The sequence below is a fragment of the Bubalus bubalis genome, chromosome 1 (genome assembly GCF_019923935.1).
Source record: "Bubalus bubalis isolate 160015118507 breed Murrah chromosome 1, NDDB_SH_1, whole genome shotgun sequence".
In the NCBI taxonomy this organism is placed as follows: domain Eukaryota; kingdom Metazoa; phylum Chordata; class Mammalia; order Artiodactyla; family Bovidae; genus Bubalus; species Bubalus bubalis.
Window position 1 is genome coordinate 78,929,411 of NC_059157.1, and position 13,318 is coordinate 78,942,728.

At 38.4% G+C, this 13,318-nt stretch overlaps 1 protein-coding gene across 4 annotated transcripts in view; it reads left to right on the top strand.

The window, feature by feature from the left end:
• CADM2 (cell adhesion molecule 2) overlaps positions 1-13,318 on the top strand; it is a 1,267,507-nt gene that overhangs the window by 879,304 nt on the left and 374,885 nt on the right. For 3 of the 4 annotated variants that reach the window (XM_025278923.3, XM_025278930.3, XM_044940125.2), the window contains one exon: positions 1,285-1,311. The exons of the other annotated variant lie outside the window; for it this stretch is intronic. In XM_025278923.3, the coding sequence (XP_025134708.1) occupies positions 1,285-1,311 (27 nt within the window). The remainder of the gene's footprint in view (positions 1-1,284; positions 1,312-13,318) is intronic. 4 annotated transcript variants of the gene reach the window in all.

The following is a 13,318-nucleotide window of genomic DNA, read 5'->3' on the forward strand; positions in this document are numbered from 1 at the left end:
ACCCTTCAGCTTTGTGTGATCTTTGAAATAACACAATTTAATTGAAAAGCAAATATTAAAAAAAGTTAAATGAAATAGCTTGTGGTCTAAAAGGTCTGAGAACATCCCAGTGTAGCAGTTATTTGGAGCACTAGATTCTGTACTTTTGTTTGTTTCATTTTGCTGGCTTCCTCTTATTTTAGAGCATATAATATAGTTGCATATTTTTATCCACACTTCCTCTACAGTTCCATCAGCAATATTTAAAGTACTCTTCTTTGTCAGTGGTTAACTGGATAGAAATATTTATACGAAAATAACCTGGGAATCTGTCCAATGGAAGCAAAACACCAGTATGGTATATAAGGGATATGACACAGACTGTGTTTTGCAGCATTGTTATTAGCAGTAAAAACAAGTAAAAAAACCTAAAGGCAACCTGATTTACTATAAATAGGGAAATAGTCCTATACTTCATACACATTATAGGAAAATATACATCTATTAAAATTACTGAATTAGAACTCTGTGTGTTAATCTGGAAAATGTGCAAAAAGCAGACTGCAAAGAATTATGTATAATATGATCTTGTTTTTGGAAACAAAATACACAAAGTATATATGTTATATTTTTTCTTTGTAAGAAAAGCAAAGTGAAAGTCTCTCAGTTGTGTCCAACTCTTTGCAAACCCATGGACTATACAATCTATGGAATTCCCATGGCCAGAGTACTGGAGTACATAGCCTTTCCCTTCTCCAGGGCATCTTCCTAACTCTCTCCTGCATTGCAGGTGTGATTCTTTACCAACTGAGCTATCAGGGAAGCCAAAAATAGCAAGGTTTTTGGCAACTAAGTAAGCATTGAATGAATGCAAGTGGTCTTCCCTTGCTTTTTATCCAAATGTTATGAATTGCATTTTAATTGTTAAATAACATGAAATATATCTAAACTATACTGGTATTTTAATTGAATTATTAACTAAAGTTTAGTTAAAAAGGACAGAGAAAGAAAGATGAACAGTTCTTAAAAAGAATTCTGTGTCTTGCAGCGTTGCTACTTACAATCTGTGGCTCCTATCTAGTTTACTCTTTCTTTTCCAAAGACTTTAATCATATATTAACAAAATATAACCAATTGTCATTTTCTTCATTATAAGTCCTAGTCATCTGAAGTATGTTCATCATGTAATAATAAATGTATCATTTAAGACTTTAATAGTGATAACAAATCTCTTTTTCTTGTTAGACACTATCTAATATACTAATATGCTTGTTCTCTTCTTGTGCAATCTTGCCTTGGTACCAGCGGCTGCTTCAAAGAATAAAGTTAAAGGTGAGCTACTGAGCAACTTTCCATTCTGCATGATTCACCATGTTTGTTTTCTGCTCAGTCTTCTGCATCCTCTTAAATAATAGAGCCAATTCTGTTCATGACAATACCAGTTCTGTGTGTAGATATTTGTAAATTTCTACAAATATATATTAATTATTTAGTTTCTGATATGTGCCTGTGTTTGCATGATTGTGTACTTATTTTCTTGTTTTACTTTCCACTTTATTCCAAGTGGAATAAGCTGCTTTTATGCCCAACATTTTGCCTGTTGACTTTAGTTTCCTTGATAAAATTGTGAATTGGAAAAATACAGCATAAAGTAAAGCTGATGGAAAGTCTCAGAATTGAACATGCCTTTATAGAATTATGTGAAAAGAAAATTTTATCCTTTAAAAATTGAATATTATAAACTCCAATTTTCTATTTATGGCTTTTCTTCTATTTCATAGTTATATTAAGTTTTCATTTGCTAGAATCCTGAAAATACACTTTCATGAGAGAAGATGTGCTTGCCTAATACCAGAATGTCTCCCTGAGAGAAAAAGAATTTTGGCTTGATGTATCGAAGTCTTTATGACTTTTAAATAATTCAAATGTGTGTGTGTATATATATATATACATATACATATAAAATACTATGTCATAAGTTTATAGCTTGTGTGTTTCAATTTTATGTTCTCTAGAACAATCTATACATTTTAAAAATGTTTTCTCCTTCTTATATTCCTAATATATAATATTTTACCTCTTTCATTTATTTTTATTTAGCAACACTGTAATAACTTTATTAGTCATACATTTGTTATTTTAAGTTTTCTCATCCACAGAGTGTGAAAACAAATAATTCAAAAAGTTGTTGCAAGGATTAAGTAAAATATGTAAAATAACTCATAAATTTCCTGATGCTACAAGCATTTAAACAATGCAAGCTTCTTCTGTCTATTCTTTGTGGGGAATTTCTGACTCTTCATCATTCCATATTGCCTTGCCTAATATCTTCCCCTGTGTTCTCAGGAGGAATGACCAGAAGGTTTTGTCTCTTTCTTAGCTTGTTGTAGTCAGACTTTTTTTTTTTTTTTCTTAATTTTAGTTGGAGGCTAATTATTTTACAATATTGTAGTGGTTTTGCCATACATTGACGTGAATCAGCCATGGGTGTACATGTGTTCCCCATTCTGAACCCCCCCTCCCACCTCCCTCCCATCCCATCCCTCTGGGTCATCCCAGTGCACCAGCCCTGAGCACCCTGTCTCATGCATCAAACCTGGACTGGCAATCTGTTTCACATATGATAATATACATATTTCAATGTATTCTCTCAGATCTTCCCACTCTTTCCTTCTCCCATAGAGTCCAAAGGACTGTTCTATACATCTTTGTCTCTCTTGCTGTCTCATATAAATGGTTATCGTTACTATCTTTCTAAATTCCATATATATGCATTAGAATACTGTATTGGTGTTTTTCTTTCTGACTTACTTCACTCTGTATGATAGGCTCCAGTTTCATCCACCTCATTAGAACTGATTCAAATGTGTTCTTTTTAACAGCTAAGAAATATTCCATTGTGTATATGTACCACAGCTTTCTTATCCATTCATCTGCTGATGGACATCTAAGTTGCTTCCATGTCCTGGCTATTATAAACAGTGCTGTGATGAACATCGGGTTACACGTGTCTCTTTCAATTCTGGTTTCCTCGGTTTATGTGCCCAGAAGTGGGACTGCTGGGTCATATGGCAGTTCTATTTCCAGTTTTTTAAGGAATCTCCATACTGTTCTCCATAGTGCCTATACTACTTTGCATTCCAACCAACAGTTTAAGAGGGTTCCCTTGTCTCCACACCCTCTCCAGCATTTGTTGTTTGTACATTTTTGGATAGCAGCCATTCTGACCGGGGTGAGATGGTACCTCATTGTGGTTTTGATTTGCATTTCTCTGATAATGAATGGTGTTGAGCATCTTTTCATGTGTTTGTAAGCCATCTGTATGTCTTTTTTGTAGAATTGTCTGTTTAGTTCTTTGGCCCACTTTTTGATTGGGTCGTTTATTTTTGTGGAATTGAGCTGCAGGAGTTGCTTGTATATTTTTCAGATTAAATTCTTTGTCAGTTGTTTCATTTGTTATTATTTTCTCCCATTGTGAAGGCTGTCTTTTCACTTTGCTTAGAGTTTCCTTCGTTGTGCAAAAGCTTTTAAGTTTAATTAGGTCCCATTTGTTTATTTTTGTTTGTATTCCCATTACTCTGGGAGGTGGGTCATAGAGGAGCCTGCTGTGATTTATGTCAGAGAGTGTTTTGCCTATGTCTAGGAGTTTTAGTTTCTGGTCTTACATTTAGATCTTTAATCCATTTTGAGTTTATTTTTGTGTATGGTGTTATAAAGTGTTCTTGTTTCATTCTTTTACAAGTGGCTGACCAGTTTTCCCAGCACCACTTGTTAAAGAGATTGTCTTTTCTCCATTGTATATTCTTGTCTCCTTTGTCAAAGATAAGGTGTCCATAGGTGCGTGGATTTATCTCTGGGCTTTCTATTTTGTTCCATTGATCTATATTTCTGTCTTTGTGCCAGTACCATACTGTCTGGATGACTGTAGACTGCAGCTTGTAGTATAGCCTGAAGTCAGGCAGGTTGGTTCCCCCAGTTCCATTCTTCTTTCTCAAGATTGCTTTGGCTATTCACCATTTTTTGTACTTCCATACAAATTGTGAAATTATTTGTTCTAGTTCTATGAAAAATACCGTTGGTAGCTTGATTGGAATTGCATTGAATCTGTAGATTGCTTTGGGTAGTATACTCATTTTTGCTATATTGTTTCTTTTGATCCATGAACATGGTATATTTCTCTGCCTATTTGTTTCCTCTTTGATCTTTCATCAGAGTTTTATAGTTTTCTATATATAGGTCTTTTGTATCTTTAGGTATATTTATTCCTATGTATTTTATTCTTTTCATTGCAATGGTGAATGGAATTGTTTCCTTAATTTCTCTTTCTCTTTTCTCATTGTTATTATATGGGAATGCAAGGGATTTCTGTGTGTTAATTTTATATCCTGCAACTTTACTATATTCATTGATTAGCTCAAGTAATTTTCTGGTGGAGTCTTTAAGGTTTTCTATGTAGAGGATCATGTCATCTGCAAACAGGGAGAGTTTTACTTCTTCTTTTTCAATTTGGATTCCTTTTACTTCTTTTTCTGCTCTGATTGCTATGGCCAAAACTTCCGAAACTATGTTGAATAGTAGTGGTGAGAGTGGGCACCCTTGTCTTGATCCTGACTTTAGGGGATATGCTTTCAATTTTTCACCATTGAGGATATTGTTTGCTGTGAGTTTGTCATAAATAGCTTTTATTATGTTGAGGTATGTTCCTTCTATTCCTGCTTTCTGGAGAGTTTTTATCGAAAATGGATGTTTAATTTTGTCAAAGGCTTTCTCTGCATCTATTGAGATAATCCTATGGTTTATCTTTCAATTTGTTAATGTGGTGTATTACATTGATTGATTTGCAGATATTAAATAATCCTTGCATCCCTGGAATAAAGCCCACTTGGTCATGATGTATGATCTTTATAATATGTTTTGGATTCCGTTTGCTAGAATTTTGTTAAGGACTTTTGCATCTATGTTCATCAGTAATACTGGCCTGTAGTTTTCTGTTTTTGTGGCATCTTTGTCTGGTTTTGGTATTAGGGTGTTGGTGGCCTTATAGAATGAGTTTGGAAGTTTACCTTTTCTGCAATTTTCTGGGAAAGTTTGAGTAGGATATGTGTTAGCTCTTCTCTAAATTTTTGGTAGTTTTCAGCTGTGAAGCCGTCTGGTCCTGGGCTTTTGTTTGCTGGAAGATTTCTCATTACAGTTTCAATTTCTGTGCTTGTGATGGGTCTGTTAAGATTTTCTATGTCTTCCTGGTTCAGTTTTGGAAAGTTGTACTTTTCTAAAGATTTGTCCATTTCTTCCAAGTTGTCCATTTTATTTGCATATAGTTGCTGATAGTAGTCTCTTATGATCCGTTGAATTTCTGTGTTGTCTATTGTGATTTCTCCATTTTCATTTCTAATTTTGTTGATTTGATTCTTCCCCCTTTGTTTCTTGATGAGTCTGGCTAATACTTTGTCAATTTTATTCATCATCTCAAAGGACCAGCTTTTAGCTTTGTTGATTTTTGCTATGGTCTCTTTTGTTTCTTTTGCATTTATTTCTGCCCTAATTTTTAAGATTTATTTTCTTTCACTAACCCTGTGGTTCTTCATTTCTTTCTTTTCTAGTTGCTTTAAATGTAGAGTTAGGTTATTTATTTGACTTTTTTCTTGTTTCCTGAAGTAAGCCTGTATTGTTAGGAACCTTCCCTTAGCACTGCTTTTATAGTGTCTCATAGGTTTGGGGTTGTTTTGTTTTCATTTTCATTCATTTCTATGCATATTTTTATTTCTTTTTTGATTTCTTCAGTGATTTGCTGGTTATTCAGAAGTGAAGCGCATTGTTTAGCTTGCATATGTTGGAATTTTTAGTTTTTTCCTGTAATTGACATCTAATTTTACTGTATTGTGGTCAGAGAAGATGCTTGGAATGATTTCAATTTTTTTGAATTTACCAAGGCTAGATTTATGGCCCAGGATGTGATTTATCCTGGAGAAGGTTCCATGTGCATGTCAGAAAAAGGTGAAATTCATTGTTTTGGGGTGAAATGTCCTATAGATATCAATTAGGTCTAACTGGTCAATTGTATCATTTAAAGTTTGTATTTCCTTGTTAATTTTCTGTTTAGTTGATCTATCCATAGGTGTGAGTGACATATTAAACTCTCCCACTGCTGCTGCTGCTGCTAAGTCGCATCAGTCATGTTCGACTCTGTGTGACCCCATAGACGGCAGCCCAACAGGCTCCTCTGTCCCTGGGATTCTCCAGGCAAGAATACTGGAGCGGGTTGCCATTTCCTTTTCCAATGAATGAAAGTGAAAAGTGAAAGTGAAGTCGCTCAGTCCTGTCCGACTCTTAGAGACCCCATGGACTGCAGCCTACCAGGCTCCTCTGTCCATGGTATTCTCCAGGCAAGAGCACTGGAGTGGGGTGCCATTGCCTTCTCCAATTATTGTGTTATTGTTAATTTCCTCTTTCATACTTGTTAACATTTGCCTTACATATTGCAGTGCGGCTATGTTGCTGTTAATGCTAAGTCGCTTCAGTCGTGTCCGACTCTGTGCGACCACATAGACGGCAGCCCAACAGGCTCCCCCGTCCCTGGGATTCTCCAGGCAAGAACACTGGAGTGGGTTGCCATTTCCTTCTCCAATACATGAAAGTGAAAAGTGAAAGTGAAGTCGCCCAGTCATGTCCAGACTCTCAGCGACCCCATGGACTGCAGCCCACCAAGCTCCTCGATCCATGGGATTTTCCAGGCAGGAATACTGGAATGAGGTGCCATTGCCTTCTCCGGTGGCTATGTTGGGTGCATATATATTTATAATTGTTATATCTTCTTGGATTGATCTTTTGATCATTATGTAGTGTCCTTCTTTGTCTCTTTTCACAGCCTTTATTTTAAAGTCTATTTTATCTGATGTGAGTCTTGCTACTCCTGCTTTCTTTTGGTCTCTATTTTTGTGAAGTATCTTTTTCCAGCCCTTCACTTTTAGTCTGTATGTGTCCCTTATTTTGAGGTGGGTCTTTTGTAGACAGCATATATAGGGGTCTTGTTTTTGTATTCATTCAGCCAGTTTTTGTCTTTTGGTTGGGGCATTCAATCCATTTAAATTTAAGGTAATTATTGATAAGACTCAGCCGTGGCCACAGGACTGGAAAAGATCAGTTTTCGTTCTGATCCCAAAGAAAGGCAGTGCCAAAGAATGCTCAAACTACCGCACAATTGTACTAATCTCACACACTAGTAAAGTAATGCTCAAAATTCTCCAAGCCAGGCTTCAGCAATATGTGAACCGTGAACTTCCTGATGTTCAAGCTGGTTTTAGAAAAGGCAGAGGTACCAGAGATCAAATTACCAACATCCACTGGATCATCGAAAAAGGAAGAGAGTTCCAGAAAAACACCTATTTTTGCTTTATTGACTATGCCAAAGCCTTTGACTGTGTGGATCACAATAAACTGTGGGAAATTCTGAAAGAGATGGGAATACCAGACCACCTGACCTGCCTCTTGAGAAATCTGTATGCAGGTCAGGAAGCAACAGTTAGAACTGAACATGGAACAACAGACTGGTTCCAAAAAGGAAAAGGAGTACGTCAAGGCTGTATATTGTCACCCTGCTTATTTAACTTATATGCAGAGTAAATCATGAGAGACCCAGGCTGGAGGAAGAACAAGCTGGATCAAGATTCCCAGGAGAAATATCAATAACCTCAGATATGCAGATGACACCACTCTTATGGCAGAAAGTGAAGAGGAACTAAAAAGCCTCCCGATGAAAGTGAAAGAGGAGAGTGAAAAAGTTGGCTTAAAGCTAAACATTCAGAAAACCAAGATCATGGCATCTGGTCCCATCACTTCATGGCAAATAGATGGGGAAACAGTGGAAACAGTGTCAGACTTTATTTTTTGGGCTCCAAAATCACTGCAGATGCTGACTACAGCCATGAAATTAAAAGACGCTTATTCCTTGAAAGGAAAATTATGTCCAACCTAGATAGCATATTCAAAAGCAGAGACATTACTTTACCAACAAAGGTCCATCCAGTCAAGGCTATGGTTTCTCCCGTGGTCATGTATGGATATAAGAGTTGGACTGAGAAGAAGGCTGAATGCCGAAGAATTGATGCTTTTGAACTGTGGTGTTGGAGAAGACTCTTGAGAGTCCCTTGGACTGCAAGGAGATCCAACCAGTCCATTCTGAAGGACATCAGCCCTGGGATTTCTTTGGAAGGAATGATGCTAAAGCTGAAACTCCAGTACTTTGGCCACCTCATGCGAAGAGTTGACTCATTGGAAAAGACTCTGATGCTGGGAGGGATTGGGGGCAGGAGGACAAGGGGACGACAGAGGATGAGATGGCTGGATGGCATCACTGACTCGATGGACGTGAGTCTGAGTGAACTCTGGGAGTTGGTGATGGACAGGGAGGTCTGGCGTGCTGTGATTCATGGGGTCACAAAGAGTCAGACAGGACTGAGCGACTGAACTGAACTGAACTGAACTGAACTGATGGTCCCACTGCCATTTACTTAGTTGTTTAGGTTCGCCATTTACTTAGTTGTTTAGGTTCGAGTTTATACACCCTTTCTGTGTTTCCTGTCTAGAGAAGATCCTTTGGCATTTGTTGAAGAGCTGGTTTTGTGGTTTTGAATTCTCTCAGCTTTTGCTTGTCTGTAAAGATTTTGATTTCTCCTTTATATTTGAATGAGATCGTTGCTGGGTACAGTAATCTGGGTGGTAGGATTTTCTCTTTCATCACTTTAAGGATGTCCTGCCATTCCCTCTGGCCTGAAGAGTTTCTATTGAAAGATCAACTGTTATCCTTATGAAATCCCCTTGTGTGTTATTTGTTGTTTTTCCCTTGATACTTTTAATATTTTTTCTTTGTGTTTGATCTTTGTTAATTTGATTAACATGTGTCTTAGGGTGTTTTGCCTTGGGTTTATCCTGTTTGGGACTCTCTCTGTTTCTTGGACTTGGGTGACTGTTTCCTTCCTCATTTTTGGGAAGTTTTCAATTACTATCTCCTCAAGTATTTTCTCATGGCCTTTCTTTTTGTCTTCTTCTTCTTGGACTCCTATGATTCGAATGTTGGGGTGTTTAACATTGTCCCAGAGGTCCATGAAGTTTTCCTCATTTCTTTTAATTATTTTTCCTTTTTTCCTCTCTGGTTCATTTATTTCTATCATTCTATCTTCTACCTCACTTATCCTATCTTCTGCCAACATTATTCTACTGTTGGTTCCCTCCAGAGTGCTTTTGATATCATTTATTGCATTATTCATTATTGATTAACTCTTTTTTATTTCTTCTAGATCCTTTTTAAACATTTCTTGCATCTTTTCAATCCTTGTCTCCAGGCTATTTATCTGCAACTCCATTTTTTCTTTTTTTTTCAAGATTCTGGATCATTCTTACATCAAATTAAAAAAAAATCATTATTTTGAATTCTTTTTAAGGTAGACTCCCTATCTCCTCCTCTTTGGTTTGGTTTGGTGAGCATTTGTCATGTTATTTACCTGCTGAGTGTTTCTCTGCCTTTTCATCTTGTTTAGATTGCTATATTTGGGGTGGCCTTTCTGTATTCTGGCGCTTTGTGGTTCTTCTTTATTGTGAAGGTTCCTCACTGTGGGTGGGGTTGTGTGAGTGGCTTGTCAAGGTTTCCTGCTTAGGGAAGCTTGCGTCCCTGTTCTGGTGGGTGGAGCTGGACTTCTCTCCAGAGTGCAATGAAGTGTCCAGTAGTGAGTTTTGAGATGTCTATGGGTTTGGTGTGACTTTGTGCAGCCTGTATATTGACGCTCAGGGCTACATTCTTGTGTTGCTGGAGAATTTGCGTGGTATGTCTTGCTCTGGAACTTGTTGGCCCTTGGGTGGTGCTTGGTTTCAGTGCAGGTATGGAGGCTTTTGGATGATCTCTTATTGATTAGTGTTCCCTGGAATCAGGAGTTCTCTGGTGTTCTCAGGTTTAGGGCTTAGCCTCCTGCCTCTGGTTTTCAGTCTTATTCTTACAATAGCCTCAAGACTTCTCCATCCATACAGCACTGATGATAAAACTTCTAGGTTAATGGTGAAAAGATTCTCCACAGTGAGGGACACCCAGAGAGGTTCACAGAGTTACATGGAGAAGAGAAGAGGGAGGAAGGAGATAGAGGTAACCTGGGGGAGAAAAAGGAGAGTCAAAAGGGGGAGATAGTAATCAAGCCAGTAATCACACTCCTAAGTAAAAATGGGTACTGAAGATTGGATTCTTAAAGGTACAAAATTGATAACAACTACCAAAAAGTAAAGATTAAAAATCTAGAGTAGAGGTTAGACTCTCAAAAAACAATATTTAAAAAAAAAATCACAAAAATTATAAAAAATATATTTGAAGTTTGCTTTAAAAATAGGGTCTTTTTTGTTACAAGGTAATAGTAGGTTATAAAAATGAAAATTAAAGGAGTAATAGAGGACTTAAAAATACAAATAAAACATGTTTTTTTAAAAATGATAATAGTAAAAATATATCTAGGAATTACTCTGGAACTGTTGTGGGCAGTATGGGGTCAGTTCAGTTTCAGATAGTTCCTTGTTCCAGCTTATACTTTTGAAGATCTATAGGCCCCTTCCAGTGTGCTGCTGCTACTGCTGCTAAGTTGCTTCAGTCGTGTCCGACTCTGTGTGACCCCATAGACAGCAGGCCACCAGGCTCCCCTGTCCCTGGGATTCTCCAGGCAAGAACACTGGAGTGGTTGCCATTGCCTTCTCCAATGCATGAAAGTGAATGTGAAATCATTCAGTCATGTCCGCCTAGTGACCCCATGGACTGCAGCCCACCAGACCCCTCCATCCATGGGATTTTCCAGGCAAGAGTACTGGAGTGGGGTGCCATTGCCTTCTCCGCCCTTCCAGTGTAGTCAGTGTTAACTACAGGGTTTTAATCTGTTGCACCTGTCACTTCCAAAGTGTTTCCCTCTGTTTATTTTGGCTTCTTCTGTTTGCAGGTCTCTTCAGTGTCTAATTTCTGCCCTGACACAAGGGGGCGAAGGTGATCACTTATTTAGGTTCACTTGTTTAGTCGTGCTGTGGGGAGGGAGGAACACTGCAAACAAATACCACTGGCATGTGAGGGGAGTGCTTGCAGTGTCTCAGCAACACTGGGTTTGCCCCCACTCATGGCGTGTGTGCTTTCCCAGTCTACACTGCTCAGTCTCCAGGTTGCTCTGCATGTGAACTGTCTAAAATGGGCCCTGGGTTGCATGCACTTCCCAGGTCTAAGCAGTTCAGGTTCAGGTTCTTGGATACTCCCCAAAGGTGCAGACTCGGTTGGGCCTGTGTTTTGTGCCCTTCCCAGATCCGAGCAGCTCAGGCGACCAGGTGCTTGGCGAGCACACTCTCCAGAGGTGGCAGGTGCATCTTATCACCTCCCTGGTCCCAGCTGCTTGGTTTCCTGGGTGGTCACAGTTGCATCTTCTCTGGTGTGGCCAGTGTCTCTTCTGGGGAGCTGATATCTAGCTGCAACCCTCCCGGCGGATGTCAACCATCCAGAATCCCAGGAAGTCTTGGTTAGCAACCAGAAGCCTGCCTGCAGTTTGGTAGGGAATGCCATCTCTGGGGCCGAATTTGCCACTTTCTGGCTCTGACTGCAGCTTGCCTGCTTCCCTGCCTCCAGCAGAGGATGGACCAATTCACAGCCGGCTAGCTCTCCTCGGGTACCGCTCAGTCCATTGTTCTGTGAGCTGCCGGCAGTGCCTTAGGTTAGGGCTTTTTTGTTGTTGTTGTTGTTAGGGCTTTTAGTGGGATAGTTCTCTCTTTCTCTCTTCTCTTTCCTCTCTCTCCCTCTCTGGCTATCCCACAGTTTGGGTTGCTATCTCACATTAGCTCCCTGAGATTGCTGTCAGGGCATTCAGGCCTGGTCCTTACCCTAAGCAATGCGGCCTGCTCCTCCCTGTTCAGCCCCCGCTTACTGGTGGCCTATGCGAGCTTCTGAGCTACTTCTCTGCTGGGAGTTGCTGTTAGGCATGTAATCTGAGGGTTTTATTTATTTATTTATTTATACATTTTTCCCCCCCAGTTATGTTGCCCTCTGAGATTCCAAAACTCCCCACAGACCCACCAGTGAGAGGGTTTCCTGGTGCTTGGAAACTTCCCTTTAAAGACTCCCTTCCCAGGACAGGTCTCCATCCCTAACTCTTTTGTCTCTCTTTTTATCTTTTACATTTTGTCCTACCTCCTTCCGAAGACAATGGGCTGCCTTTCTGGGTGCCTGATGTTCTCTGCCAGCGTTTACAATTTGTTGTGGAATTTGCTCAGCATTCAAATGTTCTTTCAATGAATTTGTCAGGGAGAAAGTGGTCTCACCATCCTATTCCTCTGCCATCTTAGGACCACCCCTCCCATATTCAGATCTACCACAAGGCCACCCATCTGTATTATCCCTTTCTCTCTCTCAGGTTCTAATTTTACAGCTAGGTTCTAATTTTACAGCTAGTTTTAGTACTGTGCATAGATTTATCTTTGGAGTGTTAACTGATCCCTACTTATAAGGCTAGGGCTTCCCTGATAGCTCAGTTAATGTGCAAATACTATTTTCTTAGGAATGTATCTTTATCTTAACACTAAAAATATAACAGATGAGATGGCAATTTTTTTAACCCACTATTTAATCCTCCACATTTATCCTAGTCTCTTTTGCAATAAATGTACTGAAATTAGCCAATTCTTGATGTAGTAATTTTCTATGGACAAAAGAAATGCATTCACAAAACAAGACATTACTTGATAATGAATATATATTTATTAAATATATTACATAATAAGAGATTAAGATCTACATTTTAGAAATGAAGAGTTAAGAATGATGTAAAATATAGTACATTAATTGTGGAATATAGAATTTGAGTATAAAAGGAGTTACCAAGATATACATATTGAAGTTGGAGTCCTTGTTCTCGGAGAATGCTTTATGTGAGAAGTGGAGCTTAAACTGATTCTTGAAGGAAGGGTAGAATATATACACAAAAAGTAACACATAGAACAGGAAAACAGGAATTTGAAAGCATAAGTAAAGGTATAGAGGCAGGATTGAGTATCATTTATTTCATATAGTGAGGACATCTTTTAAAAGAATAAGACCTGTTTTTATGTGAGTGGAGGAAATTAAATTTGATGATGGAATGATCATGAATTATATCTTCTCATAATAATATCTGTATTCACTTTATAATTCTTAAAAATGATGGACAATAATTACAATATACAGGAAACCAATTCACCACTGAAAAATTACAGCCATACATTGTAAGTGTCTGCCAAGTCACATTAGGACTCAGACTGACTAGGATTTTGCATTATAAACATATTTAAGTGTTTGTTGCTCAAT